The sequence below is a fragment of the Callorhinus ursinus genome, unplaced genomic scaffold (assembly GCF_003265705.2).
Source record: "Callorhinus ursinus isolate GAN/ISIS: 27379988/994484 unplaced genomic scaffold, GSC_fseal_2.0 scaffold10, whole genome shotgun sequence".
Classification (NCBI taxonomy): domain Eukaryota; kingdom Metazoa; phylum Chordata; class Mammalia; order Carnivora; family Otariidae; genus Callorhinus; species Callorhinus ursinus.
The window spans coordinates 16,611,528-16,627,318 of record NW_027397072.1 but is presented as its reverse complement, the minus strand read 5'-3'; the positions used below and the strand labels follow the sequence as shown (position 1 = coordinate 16,627,318).

General features: G+C 57.9%; 1 protein-coding gene and 1 long non-coding RNA gene across 3 annotated transcripts in view; both read right to left on the bottom strand.

Moving 5' to 3' along the window:
• Positions 1 to 1,418: 1,418 nt before the first annotated feature.
• On the bottom strand, positions 1,419 to 5,625 carry GDF7 (growth differentiation factor 7). Its single transcript, XM_025867673.2, has 2 exons — positions 5,229 to 5,625; positions 1,419 to 2,439 (listed from the first exon to the last, which is right to left on the bottom strand). Exons 1-2 carry the CDS (start codon positions 5,623 to 5,625, stop codon positions 1,478 to 1,480), a joined length of 1,359 nt encoding a protein of 452 aa, XP_025723458.1. The 3' UTR covers positions 1,419 to 1,477.
• Positions 5,626 to 10,158: 4,533 nt separating this feature from the next.
• Positions 10,159 to 15,791, bottom strand: part of LOC141373554 (uncharacterized) — a 9,475-nt gene continuing 3,842 nt past the window's right edge. Inside the window, exons 3-6 of one of the 2 annotated variants that reach the window (XR_012379638.1) lie at positions 12,505 to 12,585; positions 12,320 to 12,427; positions 11,813 to 12,010; positions 10,159 to 10,563 (exon numbers count right to left, since the gene is read on the bottom strand). This is a non-coding gene — a long non-coding RNA (uncharacterized lncRNA). Of the gene's footprint in view, positions 10,564 to 11,812; positions 12,011 to 12,319; positions 12,586 to 15,791 lie in introns of both variants that reach the window. The other variant, XR_012379637.1, reaches the window with a different exon arrangement.

Genomic DNA, 15,791 nt, shown 5'->3' with positions numbered 1-15,791 from the left:
AAACAATGTAGGCTGGCATGTTCTAGCTTCCCTAGACAAGGACCGGCAGTCCTACCATCAAACAAGACAAAGACAGGATTGCGGGAAGAGGCTTCCACCTCTGCCCTCCCCTCTGCACCAAAGCCCCGCCCTTCTGAAGGGGCCACAACAGCCGAGCTGCAAATGCCCCTCTACATTGGGGGGGGGTGGGGGGAGCGGCTTCCTCCTGCTCTGAACCACTGGGTTGTGGGGAGCTGAAATCTCACAAAAGCACTTTTGTGTAGCTTCACTTCCCGTTACTATCACACTGCCAAAACCTACAGCAACAACACAGTGAAAGCGTGTAAAAGCCAACAGACTTGATAGCTAAGCGCAAGCACATGTTGGCCCATTCTGAGCACACCATTTGGAGAGGGTTGCGCCTACCTGGCAGACAAGCCTGAGTCTTCTGCAGAAGCCCGCCCCAGATGCCTCCCCGCCTCTTTCAAAGCCCTAAGAGCCTCTTTCCCAGCTCCTTAGCAAAACCTCCTGGCAGGTCTCTAGGAAAAGGCACAGCTGCCCACCTTCCCCCATTCCCAGCCCCTGCACTAAGCCTCCTCCTCAGCACCCCCCAAGGCACTGCCACCACGTTGAACTGCCCAGCCTAGGAGCTTCAGAACCTGACACATGCCATCCCACCCCCAAGTTCATATCAGTTCAGACTGGCAGTTTACAACCTCTCCTCCATTTCACTCCTCCCCAAAAGAAAAACATTTTTTTTCCACATTCTAGATCATTCCCAATTGGAACTGATTTTTTTTAAAAGGGTAGTGCTGACCTTTGCAAAGATCTGGGTAGTTCCACCATGAATTCTTTAGGACAAATGTTCCCTTTCAAAACTGAAGAGGCACGTTAGATTTTTTTTTTTTAATTAAAGAATAAACATGCCTTTTTGCAGCGGTTCCTTTCCAGAGTAAATGGCCTCCGTGCAACGCAAACCTTGGGAAAGGGCATGACAGCCGTTCTGTCCGTCCCAGGTGCAACACCAGGCACTCAGCCACCCAGAAGGGCGTTCCCCCACACTCAGCCACAAACAAAAACGGGTGAGATATAACTTACTCCAGTACCTCCATTAATGCATCCATTCTGGAACCCCCAATTCCCTAACCCATTTCTACCCGATTTAGTGCCTGTTATTGTAACATTAACACAAACAGCATCCTCTCTCCAAAAGGGGGCGGTGGGTGCGATGGTGCGTTTGCAGAGTGAGTACACATTCGGTAGCGTCAGGTCGTCTCTTCCCAGGGCTTTGGGTGCTGCCCAAGGTAAATGTGTGCATGAGTGAACGAGTGTGTGGGTGTGAGTGCTGGTGTGAGTGTGAACGTGCGCTCGCCCTCCACCGTGCGGGCCCGGGGCTAGTGTCCGATGCGTACCCACGCTCGGCGACAGACCCCGGCCGCAGCTGCTCTTCAGCAGGGGGTCCTCGGTGGCGCGGCCGCCCCCTCCCCGGGCCCGCAGGCTACCTGCAGCCGCACGCCTCCACCACCATGTCCTCGTACTGCTTGTAGACCACGTTGTTGGCCGCGTCGATGTAGAGGATGCTGATGGGGCTGAGGCGCGCGGGCACGCAGCAGGAGGCCGGCGCCGCGTCGGGCGCCATGGAATTGAGCAGCGTCTGAATGATGGCGTGGTTGGTGGGCTCAAGGTGCGAGCGCAGCGGGAAGTCGCAAACGCCCTCGCAGTGGTACGCCTCGTAGTCCAGCGGCGCGATGATCCAGTCGTCCCAGCCCAGCTCCTTGAAGTCCACGTGCAGCGGCCTGCGGCTGCAGCGGCTCCGGCCCCTTCGCCCGTGGCCCCGGCCCGCGCCCCCGCCGCTGCCCTGCGCCGCTCGCGCCCCGGCCAGCGCCGTCCGCCGCCGCCTGCGACCGCCGATGACGGCCGTCGGCGGCCCCGTGCCGGGTCCCGGGTCGGGCGGCGGCTCCGCCGCCAGAGCGGCCCCGAGCGCGCGGGCCTGGGCGCGGATCTCCCGGAATAGGCTCCCCTTCCTCTGCGTGCGGGAGGAAACGACAAGCAGAGCGCGCTCTTCCGCCGCCGCGCGGCCCCTGCCCGGTGAGCCAAAACCCAGCAGCCGCAGTGCCAGCGGGCCCCGCGAGGGACCGGCCACTGAGCGCAGCAAGAGGCAGAACGCACGAGTGGCGCGCGGCTCCTGGCGGTGGCGCCGCACGGCGTCTGCCACGTCGAACACCTCCCAGCGCGCTCCGGCCAGGGGCTGGGCGGCCCGCGAGTGCAGCAAGCGGGGCGCTCGGGCGGCGCCGGGGCACGTAGACAGCAGGAGCAGCGGCGGGGGAGTCGCGCCGCCAGGGCCCAGCTCCGGGGACTCGTGGCGCAGCACGCGCAGCTCGGCTCCCACCACCTCGTCGGTGTCGGGAAGGCTGGACACGTCGAACAGGAAGCTTTGGCCGGTCTCGGCGGGCGATTCGTCTGCAGGAGTCGGGCAGAGACAGAGAAAGAGCGCGGTGAGAGCGGAGAGCGGAGTCCGCACTCCCGGCCGCGGGGCCTCCAAACTGCAAAGAGCCCCACTGCTCGGGTTGCGGGAGCGAGCCCGCGGCAGGCGGCGCCCGCCGGCGAGTCCCGGCCCAGCCAGAAAGCTGCCAGCCTTCGCCCTATCGATTATCGGGACCGGGGCTTCGGTTCATCGAGCCAAAGTTCTGCCACCGCGACAACCCACGGGCATTCACTTATCGCCGAGCCCCGGGGCCAGGACCACACCCCTACACCGGATGCCACTACAGTTCCGCTGCCTGACCCAGAGCCACGGGTTTGCGGGGCCTAGGTCGGAAGCCAGACTTTCGGGCGTGTGGCGGGGCGAAGGCCGGGTGAGCGCCTCAGAAGTCCTGAGCCTCTTCCAGGGTCCGCAGGCCAGGCCGAGGTCCCGCGCTGGGCCGGGACTGCTCATTATTGCCCGGCTGAGGCCACGAAGTCTCGGCTGTGCGAAAAGGGAAAATTCGTGTCCCCTGAAAACTTTGCTCCTTGAGCTACCTCTCTTCCCCAGCTCAGCCTGGACATCCCTGCCGGCCACCATCTCCCGTGCAGGCTGGGCCTTGCGTGCGAGTCGTCCAGAGGGGAACGCGTTAGCGGGGCTGCAGACCCTCTGGCGCATCCAGCCTCCCGGCTATGCTGAAGGGGAGCTAAGGCCCAGATAGGGAGGGGCCCCGGCTCGGCCCAAGGTCTCCTAGCGGTGAGCGCGGCTGGTGGCGATGGGAAACTCCTGGCTTAGCTTCTCCCGGCTTTCCGCGACCTCCGCTGGAGGAGGGAAAGCGGCAGAGGAGGGCAAGGAAGCTCCTCCGAAGGGTTGGGGGCAGCCCAGGACTGCCTGCCTTGCTGCACTGAGGGCAGCGGTTCAAGGAGGTCTCGCCTCCAGGACCCACCGATCCTTTGGCATATTCTTTCCCTCCGTTATGCCTGCTCTCTCAGAGTTTGGGGGTTTTATTTCTGGCCATGGGCACTTTTTTTCTTCTGGGGCTCAGGAAAAAAAAAGTTGAAATTCCACCGAGCAGCAGATAAGGAGCTCCCTTTGAAGAGGGTCATATGGTTTCGTTTTGCCCCAAACTCGGAGAGACTGCGCAGACTGCCCCACCACTGGAGATTTGCTCACCCACCACTGCCCCCGCCGGCCCTCACCTCCTGAGGTCCGAAGTCTGGGCTCTGCCGGTGGCTTCCGGGGGCCTCAGGTAGCCCTTCTCCAAGTTGAACCACAGAGTGGAGAGGGAGGGAGGCCCAAAGTGCTCGCCAAGTGCGGCCTCCTCCCTGCCACTGCTCTCCCCCAGGGCTCCCTGGAGCACTTTTCCTGAGCTGCCCCTACAGCATCTCTCTGCTCCAGGGTGCCACCGCCGCTGGCCCTCCTTCCAGAAGGAGGAAGGAAAGGTGCCCTCAGAGCCTTGCCAGCCAAGCAGAGCTCCACAGGAAAAGATTTAGCTCAGGCTGAGGCTAACAGTAGGCCTAACTCTACCTAAGAAAGAGCAGCTGGTGCCTCTGCAGCTCAGAGTCCTGCACACCCATCTGTCCTCTATCCCGTGGGCCCGCACAGCAGCCTCAGGCCTGGGGCCTTCCCTGGCCCTGTACACCAGGACTCAGGCTTGGTAGGAGTACCCCAGCATCCAGTCCCGGGGGCCTTCAGAGAATGCTTGGGAGTTCCCGCTGCCCCGGAGGACCATATGGGCCCAGGATGTCCCAGCACCCAAAACAAAGCAGTCTGTGTGTAGGCATCGTGTGTGTGTGTGTGTGTGTGTGTGTGTGTGTGTGTGTGTGTCAGAGGAGGTGGGTGATTTGGTTACTGCACCACCTCTACCTGCTTTTCCAGGCTAGGGTGTGGGGTGCGCGCCAGCAGATCCTCCCAGGCTCAGCCTGTCTGCTGCTTCCCTTCCAGCCCTATTCCCCTTTCTTTCCCTCCTGCCTTCCATGCTGGGTCTCTGGCTGGATAGAATTAAGGCCAACATTACTTGCATTTCCGCCTGAAATTAGTTAAATTTTCCCTATCTGTCTGCTTTAATGACTTCAATAGAGATTAATAAAATCCAGATGACACACAGCAACCACCACAGTCATACCCACGTCCTACCTTTGAAGGACCCAGGGCAGAATAAGGTGGGGTGCCTGCTCCCAGCGAGGCCTGCATTCCGGCAGGGGCTCACTGCCCATCCTCTCCTCCTCCGGTGCCTGGAGTCCTCCACCTCTGGTTGTCCTGGGGCGGCCCAGGCACCCATAGCCACACAGCTCCACCCTGACACAGCCTGCCCAGAGGGGACCTCCGTGTACCTGGTGATGCCACCAGCCTCTCCCGGGGCCATTTACTTCAGCCTGCCTCTTTCCCTCATTCCCCTGAGTTCCCCCCAATTTATGCGGCCCCTAGGAGACTAGAAGCTGCAGAGTTTGCTGCAATGAAACAGCCGCGGCCACCACCATCATCACTGCGCCGTCCCTCTCGGCCCGGGCCCCTTCTTGCTTCCGATCCTGCCTCTCCTCGAGGGGACCCGCCGGCCGGCAGGGCCAGGGCAATCAGGCGGAGGGACGGGCTCAGCCCCGAGAGCTGCCGCGTCTCTCGCCACAGTCCAGCGGGTTCGGGTGCGTGGGCCTCGGCGGAGTTTCCACCACCTGAGGCTGGGGCGTGGGGGGGCCGCGCCCCGAAGGGTCTGGAGCTGGGGCTCGGGCTCTGGCGGTGGCCTCAGCCTAGGAGCGGACAGGACGGACGGGCGCAGAAGAGGCGTGAGTACCTTGGTTCGCCTGGTCTGCGAAGCCGGTGATTGTGTCCGCGCGGCCGTGGCGGCCAGAGCCCGAGGTGGAGGCGGCGGCTGCCCCGGCGGGAGCCCTCCCGGCCAGGTTCCGGTAAAGCGACATCATGAATTGGTGCGGCACCACCGAGCCGTTCCTGAAGCCGGAGCCGGCGGCCCGGCGCGCGGCGCGGGCTCCGGGAGCCGCGGTGGCCGGGGCAGCGGAGACGCCCGCAGCCGGGGCGAGGGTCCGCCCGCCGCCGCCGCCGCCGCCGCCCCCCGGACTCCCGACCGGCCCTGCCCCCGCCGCTCGCAGCACAGCGGCCGCTTCGAGCCCGTCGCGGGGCCGGCAGGCGCTCAGCAGCCAGAGGCACAGCGCGGCGGCCGCGCTCAGGTCCATGGGCTCCGTGGGCCAGGCGGGCGGGCGGCGCGGGCTCCGTGGCTCCGGGAAGTCCCCCGGCGCCTTTTGAACATAGTGTTTAATAATGGGGGAAGTGTGCGCAGCAAGTCGCGGCCCCCCCTACTCTCCCACCCCACCCCCGCCCAACGCCCGGAGCAGCGCCCCCTGCTGAACACTGGAGTGGCAGCACCGCGCCCCCCACTCCGGCCTAACGCGGAGTCCGGGACAGGAGCCTCCTCCCGGCGCCGTAGTGCTTCGCCCCCACTCTCGGCTAGCAAGTGTTGACCCGCCGGTGGCTCCCGCCACAAACCGGGGCCCCGCCCTCCTTCCCCACGGCAGTGCGACCCCCCGCCGCCCACGCCGCGCCCCAGCTAAACGCGCCCTCCGGAGTTAGAGGCTCCGAGGCATCGCGTGCACCAGCCCAGCTTCGTCCCCACTCCCCGGCGGAGTAGCAGCACCCGCCCCCTGCCCGCTCCAGTTCAGGGAGTGCCCGAGACGCCAGGGGTGGGGCCGCGGAAGGGCTCGGCCCCGCCGGTCCCTGCTGGGACCGGCGGGGCCAGGACGCACCGAGAGGCCACCAGGGCGTCCAGAGGCCACAGGGGCGCGCAGGGCTGCCACAGAGGCGCGTTTCTCATCACCGGTTCGAAGGCTGCCCAGCCTGCCACAGCCTCCAAAGACCGGAGCGCGGGGCCGGAGCGGGGGTGGGGACCCGGAGGGAAGAGCGGGCTAGTGGCTGGAAGGGCAGGTCGGAAAGACAGATGGACGCGGATCGACAGTCGGAAAGCAAAGGTCTGGGCGGAGAACGTGCGCTTAAGGTGGAGCCAAAACCTCAAAGGAGCGCAGGAATTACGGAGGCAGCCCCGGGTTGATGAGGGGACTCCTGCGCGGGAGCGTCGTTCCGAGTTCATTTGTGCGTCGAAAGTGATGACCTTCCGCCCTCCTTCTAGGGAGGCCGGTCAACGGAAACGGGCTACCTGGTATGTTGGGGCGCGGCCAGAAGCCGGGAGGGCGGGCGGCCGAGAGCCCCAGGGTGGTGCCTCCGTACCGCTCTGGCCGCGGTGATGGGTGATGGGTGGAGGGGACGCCCAGCGGCCACGGCGGCAGCGGCACCCCGGAGCGCACTGGGTTAGGGTAGGGAGGTGGTTGACCGATACTGATCGGTTCAGCTACACCGCAGCCCGACATACCCAGTGCGGGAACATCCAGCGGATGGACGAAGTCCTGGTAGGCAGACAGAGGGCCTGAGCCGGACAGACCCTTGAAGCAGCGCAGATGCGTCCTTTATCCTTTAAAATTTCATTTAGTACTGAACTTGAAATCTAGACGGTCACTTTGAGTGGGTGACCAGCGTCAACACGGTGCCATAGGACCCAAAGCCGAGGGAGTCCCGAGTCTCTCCCGGTTGCGCCACACTGACCCTCGGAAGGGGTTTCGGCCCAGGGAGTTCCCCGGGCGGATTCCAGCCCAGGCTCGGTGTTCCCCTGCACCACTGCCTGGTCCGGAGCGAACTCCTCAGTCATCGCCATGCGGGCCACCTCAGAGACGCCATGGCCTTCATCTGGGCACTTTGGTGCACCTATCACCATCGAGGTCGTGTTGGGGCAGGAGTGGTCTGGCCAGGGGCCACTCCTCCCGCACCCCAGGCCCATCCGGTGGGCAGAGGAGAAAGAGCTGAGATTATTGTGGGAAGGTGTGGTTGGGAACGGCAGTGCGGGGCTGCCAGGACAAGGGCTGCATTAACCCACCCTGCTTTGGGGACTGAGGACGGAGTGCCAGCGACAAGGCCTTGGTCCCAGGTCTCCCTCTCTGGGTAGTGCTGGTACAAAGGGCCCTGCAGAAACCTCCAGAGCATGCCCCTAGAGACCCCAGCCAGGGGTCTCCGCCATTGCCAGTGCTGGGGCCCTGCTGTCTTTCTCAGCTCCTTCACCCTACAGCCACAGGGGAACAGTCTCAACTGATTATGATTTGCACAAACACCCTGGAACCCTGGGCTGAAGTCAGTAGTGCAAGTTCTAGTCCTGGCTTTGACCTCGTAATAGCAAGGAGAGAATGGAAAGGTGCTGGCACAGACGTGGTATAGCCTGTGCCAAATAAACATGTGTGGATTATGTGTGAGTCCCCTGCCCTGTGGCAGTCCTTGGGCTTAGGAATTAGTACTGGGTTGGAATCCCTGCATTGCTGCTGCCCCAGTGGGAGCAGGCCACTTAGCTTCTTCGAGACCAAATTCCGTCATCTGTACAATGGGAGGATTCTCACCTCGGGGAGTTGATGTGTGTCCAGGATAACAGGCTGGCACGGACGAGGCTCAGTAGCCTTGCCCCCGACCCGCCCTGCACCTGGTCTGTTCTGGGGCCCAAGGGTGATGATGGCCCCAGAGAGGAGCAGCTTGTAGGCACCAGAAAGGCTCTGGAAAAGACTGCCTGCCCGCTGTCTTTGCTTGAACCAGGACTTAACCACTCTCACCTGTGTTTCTTGTCTGTAAAGTGAGGTCATCATTCATTCCTTCGTCATTTATCCATCCCCCAATTCATTCTTTCTTTCCAGTAAATACTCACTGCCAGTAGCCTTCTCTGTGTTGCCGGTCCAGCGATGCACAGGTCGGATGCATGGGAAACCAGGGCTGGGGGGCTTTCCAATCAGCAGCAGAGGACACCCTAGAGCTGAGCCCAGAGAGGAGCAGGGCACAGGGCCGCCTGGGCCCCGTCTGGCTCCCTGTCCTTCCCCTGAAATCGTGACAGTAACCCTTTGTTCTCTGAATGCTGGGCACCGTGCCATCTGCTCAGCCTGCCTCATGTCACTTCTTTGCCACCGCTGCTGTCTCCCATGAGGTAGGGATGGTTATTCCCCTTTCGTAGACAAAGACGGTAGAGCTACAGAGAAATTAAGCGCCTTGCGCAGGGTCACCTGCTAAGTGGCAGAGCCTGGAGTTGCCAGCTGTTTTTGCCCAACCCTTGGCTGCCCATGGGGGAGGCAGGCATGGGAAGGACTTGGTCTGTAATACCCTCCCCAACCCCGGTGAACAGGCAGAGGGCCCTGCCTTTCCTCTCTAGCTCTCTGGAAAATTCTTGGCAGAGAATAAACTCCCTGGTCCGGTGCAGGTGAAGACCATGACAGTGTCACCCTGGGGACTCCTTCCTGCCACTGCTGCTGGCTAGGAGCTCACGACATCTGCTGTGGAACACATCCTGTCCTCCCGGCTTCAGGGCCACAGAGCTCAGAGCAGGGCGGGCTCGCAGGAGCACGTGCTCCAACTGCTAAGTTTCCATGATGTGACCTGATGGCCCAGCGGGTCAGGCCCACACACACGGGGCCTGACCTGATCCCTGTCTCTGGATGTCTTGGGGCCCAGGACTAAGTATCTGTCTGCAGTGAAGACGGTGCCCTCCCACAGGAGAGAGAAATGTGAGACCAGCAGTTTCTAGTCCTCCATCCCTGACTCTCCATCCCTGTGAAGCTGAGCAGGTGACCCTCGGTGGGCGCACAATGCCAGGCTGGACCAGGCATGCTTGGGGCCTCCTCTTGGGGGATGGGGGAGCCTTTGGGGGGTGGGCCGGGCAAGAGGGAGCTTGCACTCCCGGCCTGAAGACTCAGAAGTCGTGTTCTTCATGACGCTTTCGAAGGGAGTTTCCTCTGTTCTCTGTGTTGCCCCAGAAGTCACTGGGAAGCTGTGGATGAGGCCCTGAGGCCAGTGCAGGAAGTTCCAAGAGGGCTGCAGAAAACTTCTCACTTCCGCTCATCAGTCTAGTGACCGCTCCCTGACCCCCCAAAATCCAGACTCCAGCTGTCTCCCCTTCAGAGAGAGGAGGTGAGACTGGCTGCAAGGGGGGGAGAGGGTTAAAAGCAGCCTGGTGGTTGGGGTGGGTGTTCACTGACTGGGGTGGGCAGAAAGGGTCCCCACATTCTCACCTCCAGACCCGGCCCGTGGAGAGCACTTTGCTCGTCCTCTGTTCCTTGCAGAAGCTGTGTGCTTTCTCAGAGCACCAGGACTCTGGTTCAGGTCACAGAATCCCAGAACCCAAAGGCACATTTTGAGTTATTTGGGCCAATGTTCCACACCATACCTGAGTGATGACAAATTGTGCACCTGTAGAGATGAGAAGCCCCCTATCCCACGCACCCTTCTGAGAGTTCTGAGTGTGAGCAAGTTCTCCACACTGCACCTGTGATGGCCACGACAGCTCTCAAAGGGAGGTCACATGTCATCCGGAGCACCAGCCTGGCACGCTGGATCGATGCCCTTTAGGAAGTTACATTTGACCCTTGAACAAGGCAGGGGTTAGGTGTCATCCCCCTACCCCTGCGCAGTCAAAAATCTGAATTTGTTTTCTCACTCCCTCACAACTTAACTATGAATAGCATCCCACGGACCAGGAGCCTTGCTGATAACATAAACCGTCAATTTTGGTTATCACACACGTTTTGTATATTACATGTATTATGTACTGTATTCTAACAATAAACCAGAAAAAAGCAAATGTCATTGAGAAAATCATAAGGAAGAGAAAACACATTTACAGTACTGTCCTGTGTTTATTGAAATAAATGCAGATACAGGTGGACCCATGCAGTTCAAACCCTTGTGGCTCAAGGGTCAGCAGCTGCCCTGGATCCCGCCAGCTAGAGCCTCCTCGTAGTGACCTTCAAGCACCAGGAATTGCACTGGCCCCAGCTGCAGCCTGCTCAGCCTTGAACAAGGTCTCCTGCCACACCAGACACCGGGCCTCCCGGTCTGATGATAGGAGCACCGGAGGTCCCTCAAAGGTGGCCTGCTCCTCGGCTTCTGCTGTCCACAGAGAAGCCAAGTCTCTGGGAAAGGAAGCAATCAGCGCTCTGTTCTTTGGCCTTGAACCGTCCAGGATGGCGGGTCCCTTCTGTGATCCTGTGCCTTTGCTGTCCATGCAGCTCAGCTGGTCTCATCCCACCTGTGCCTCAGGCGCCCTGTAGATGAGGCAGATGAGGGCTCAGCCTCTGCCCTGCCCACCAGGCAAGCCAAGCATTATTCTGGAAGGGTTCTGGGTCCCTGCAGCCAAGCAGTATTTTGGAAGATAAAAGAGATGCCCCCTGACTGTGACTGGTCGAAGCTCCTGAGAGTCTAGAGACCAGAATCCAAATCCAGCCCCTAACCTGGGGCTGCATGTCCCTCAGCCCTTCCTGGCAAATGCACAGTGAGGTTGACAATCAAATGGCCACCGTGGGTGCAGCTGTGAGAGGTGGAGAGCCTGTGAGGGTGGGGCCCACTGCCGGGGACCCAGCCAAGAGCCTTCCTCAGTCTGGACCCACCATGGCCCCCGGCCTTTGCAACACAAAGCTGGAGAGAGGGTTAGTGGTGAGGAGGCAGGGCCCAGGGTGAGCCTGGGGTTCTGCCCCTGAAGACAGTCTCCCTGGAAGGGTGTGAAGGGAAGATGGTGACCAAGGCCCACAGAGGGAGGGAGCCAGCTACCATTGCATCCGGGGCTTCTGGTCTCTGCAGCAGTCTTCTCCCCGGGAAAGACCTGGGCGGAGGCTGCTTGGGTGTGGGAAGATTGCGGCAGGGCTCTGGCTCAGCCCCATGTCTGATGTCCCGGGCTTCGGGCGGCATCAGGCTCCCAGGAATTTGCCATGCTCAACCCAGGGCTGCCTCTCCCCAGGTTCCCAGGCAATGGCTCTGGCATCCACACCGGGTCGGCTGCAGCCTGGCCTTGGGACCACCTGCTCAACCCACACCCTGGGCCCTGGGCTGCTGAGTGGGGGAGGAGAGGGGACAGAGAAGAAAGGAGTGGGTGGCTTCTTTCCTGGAAGTTCCACAGGGGATCTCTCAGAGCCCTTCCTTCCCCTTGGGACAAGTGGTGAAGGGCTGGTGGACACCGCCATCTGCTGGTCACTCATTATAACAGCATCACAGTGTGACCGAACGCCCCGCTCCCCTCATATTTACAAAGACCAGGACTGCCCTGCCAGTCTGGGGGAAGACTCTGGAGCCCCTGCCGAGGGACTACAGGCCTCCACTGAGGTCAGGAAAGAAACTACAGTATGGGGTCATGATAAAGACCTGGCTTCCAAACCACCTTTGCAGGGCACTAGCTTTGTGACCTTGGTTAAGTTAATAAACCTGCAGTCCTCCGTCTCCTCATCTTTAAACGGAGATAGGGATGCCTACCTGTCAGGGTGTGCCAAGGTGTAAAGGGCATAAAGTAGGCAAAGTCCTTACCACAGTGCCTGGCTCAATAAATGACGGCTTTTACTGTTTTCTGGGCCAGTCTCAGTTTAGCCAGTTGGAAGGCTAATTTATTAACCTGTACATCCAGTATCCTCTATCCGGCCACTGTCTTTGAGATATTTCCCTTCTGTCAGCTTGTTATCTTGTGAATATCAGTAGTCTGAATGTTCTGGAGATTTTCTCGGAGACCTTTGTAGACACATAAGATTTTTTTAAAAAGCTCCTTTTGGAATAAAAAACAGGTACTTAGACTATCCAGTGATTTGGAATGCCTGGTCCTTTGATCTTGGTCAAATAGGAACCCAGGATTTCTGTTGTAGACACACAATGAATAGGGGACCACACTGGCATGGGTGAGGAGCAGATTGGAGGGGCCAGTTGTGTCCCCCAATCTGGGATGTGAAGCCTTGCAGCCGCCTCCGAGGATGAAGACACTGGGACCAAAAAGTGTCATGGTTCCCACAGCAGAGTGTCCAGTGGGAGCATCCTGGGGCTGACCTGGGGACCCAGTGTCATCAGGTTGGATGGCCTCTCTCGGGTCTTCTGGCCCCACGAGGCAAAGGCATCTGTGAGATCCGTCTGCAAGAGACAGTCTCTGAGGCTGCCCTGAAGAGGAAGAAGCTGGTTATGAAACTGGGAACTTGGCCCTAGGCCATGGCCACCCCCGCGTGCTCCCTGCTTACCTAGGTAGCTGATCCACCTCTAAGTAATACCTTAATTTAGGGCAACACCCCAGCTGGGTTCTGTTCTCCCAGACTTCCTTCCTGGGTTTGATAAAGAGTTGGAAGACTCTAATTAAAATGCTTATCCTCATTGCTGGGGACACAAACCTGAGAGACTTCGGAAAACATTGGGTGACAGAATCAAAAATCCCAAAAGCCACCAGCAAAATCATGGTAAGTTAAAAGAACAGTGAGACGCCATTTTTTCTTTACTTCTCAGGTGAGTAAAACCACAGAAGATAAAACCCGTTATTGGTGAGCAGTGGACAAGCGGGCATTCTGTAGATCCTTGGCAGGAACGTAAGTTCGTAGATTTTCCAAGAGCAATGTGACAGCATCAACATTTGAAAGAAGGAAATGCTTTGACTCAGCACTCCCGTAGGAATTTAAGTTGTTATGGGTATACTCACACAAGTAAAGATAAATATACAAGCATTTTTAATATTGAGGAAATCATGAAAACTGGAAATTACCAAAATGGCTTTTAATACGGTCATAATAAAATAAATTATGATACACCTTCGCATGGATTGCTCTTCCCCTGTTATAAGACTGAGTTAGCAGTCGGCGTGTGGCATGGAAAGATGCCTGTAATATATGATACTGAAATGCTAGGTGGAGAGAGTAGAGGAAGGGGAAGGAGCCTCCATCCACACCAAAGGTTCAAGCTGCGTTGATAGATGTGTGTCTGTCCACCTGTCGGTCACTGTCCCACCCAAGCTCTGCTCCATCTAAAAACAGAGGCACATTGTTTACATCATAAAACAATAAATCTGCCTCGGAGAGCTTCGTTATTAGATATCAGTATAAAGGAATTCCCGCGTAGCACGGATTGCTAAGCTGAACTGACGGATCAAGGCAACAAAATAGGGAGTCCAGATCACAATGTTTGCAAATAATAGTGTTTGTGAGTATTTAGTATACAACACAGTGACAATTCCAGTGGAAGAAAGGACAAATTGTTTAAAAAAACTTACCAGTGAATGGTACTGGATACCTAACTAAGTATTTAGGGGAGAAAATGACCCTTGTCTCATGACATAAACCAAAACGAATTCCCAGTGAATCAAAGAATTGGTTGTGGAAAATATATCTGGAGAAAATTTGTGACTATTTATATAGTCTGGGGTAAGGAATACTTCTCTAAGTATCATTGCACTGTAAAAACCACCAAGGGTGGGAACTACATAAAAAACTTAAAAACTACAAAACCTGCATGTGAAAAATTTAAAAAACAGAATTGACTTTAGGAAAATCATCCAACTCGACATCACCAACCGTGAGAGACACTGGCAGTCACGTGTCCCGCCTGATCACCTGCACGGAACCCTGAGAAATCACTAGACAAACACCAGCCAAGGAGCAGCCTGCACAATTGGTGAGGACGCCCCACAGGTGTCAGCGTCAGGGAAGACGGAAAAGCCTGGGCACCATAGAATGAAGGAGACTAAATGCCCACGACAGTTGAACACAGTGCGTGACCCTGGGACAAGTGGGCACACTGGAGTATGATCGTGTGCTAGGTAAGAGCAATGCGTCCGTGTCGCACTTCCCGAGTAGGGCCACTGCACTGCGGCTATGCGGGACAAGGCCCCGCGCTGTGCTTCTAAGAAAGCGCACACCCAAGTACTGAGAGCGGAGTGTCATGGCGTCTGCGAGGAACGCTTCGGTGTTTCGGGAAAAATGCAGAGAGAGAAAGGACAAGGCAAACGGCAGCGTTAACCACTGTGCAGTTGCTCTGCTAGGGCAGCCCCACACCCCTCTCTCTTTCCGGGGCTGAAGGACTGACCCCCTCGCTGCTGCGGGGAGGGTTGAGTGTCTGCTCAGTCCTCCCTGGGACTTGGGGTGGCTGAAGGGAGCGAGCTGCCTCACCAAGGTCAGACCCCTCCTGGGGGCGCCCACAACCAACAGCTGGTCTAGTGAATGTGAGGGTATCAAGGCCTGCCGCCTCCTCTCGATTCAGGAGGACCTGCCCCGGGTTGTGCCTCTGCTGTAACCTTAGCGCTCGGCCCCCCTTTGTCCAGCCCTGCTCCCCTGGTCATCTGCGGGTTCCATCTCGGAAACCCAGCGTGGGCCTCGACGAAGGGTGTACATGCGGGGTATGAACCGGTCCACTTCTCTGTGAGTTTGAGACTTTCTCAAAATAAAAACTCACGGGGAACAATAAGTTAAAGACAAACGGGATAATACGTATCAGAAAAGGTTAGGATCTTTCATATATAATGCATTCTTACAAATCAGTAAGAAAAAGACAAACAGCCCAATTTTTAACACACGCAAAGGAAGTAAACAGGAGTGTTAGAAAGAAACATTCTGAGACCGAGAAACCGGCGGAAACGTGCTTAACCTCACTGGAATCAAATACATGTCCTTCTAAAACAAGAAATATCACTTTGCCCTTAACAAATTTGAGAGGATTTAAGGAAATGAACCCAGGGCTGGCGTGGGTTTGGGGAGGAGCTCTGTGCCCAGCCTCCTGGGAAAGGTCTGGTGGCCGTTATCAAAGCCACTGAAAGCTTTGTGTCCCTGTGTGTGCGCCCAAGTTCTCCAGACTTCGGCAGTCCCTTTCCTTTAGCATCCAAACAGAAAGGCTGGATTTGCCGTGCCCCAGGCAGTGGGGGGGGGGGGGGGGGGGGGGGGGTCCTGGAGGAGCATCACAGAGCAGAACAGGGTCAGGGCAGCCCCGGGACGCCACCTTCCCAGCAGCGCCCTTCTCCAGCTGGCTGGGGTACTCACCTCACCTGCCTCTCCCGGAGCTCACGAGCTGCCGACAGACAACTCCTCCCAAATGCCCATTACTTTTTAACACAAAAAGATGAAGCTCTTGGTCTTCCTGCTCTTCTCCCCATTTCCTGAGACCTTCCTTTACTCAACAAAGGACACAGAGACTCACCAAAGGACACAGAGACTCACCAAAGGACACAGAGACTCACCAAAGTGCTTTTTGACACATTAGCACTTTGCTCCCAAACGGCCTCCCGGTGTATCTGGCTCAAACAGCCAGCTAGCCTTGAAAAGACCACCCAGTCATCTCCTGCCCCACACCCCACCTTTCCATCATATATCCTTACCTTAAGGACTGGACAAGTAAGTTGTTGTAGGTCGGTACATGGCATCCTAAGTAAAGATTTAAAACGATGGTTTGGGTATCATATGACCTCACTGATATGAGGAATTCTTAATCTCAGGAAACAAACTGAGGGTTGCTGGAGTGGTGGGGGGTGGGAGGGATGGGGTGGCTGGGTGAT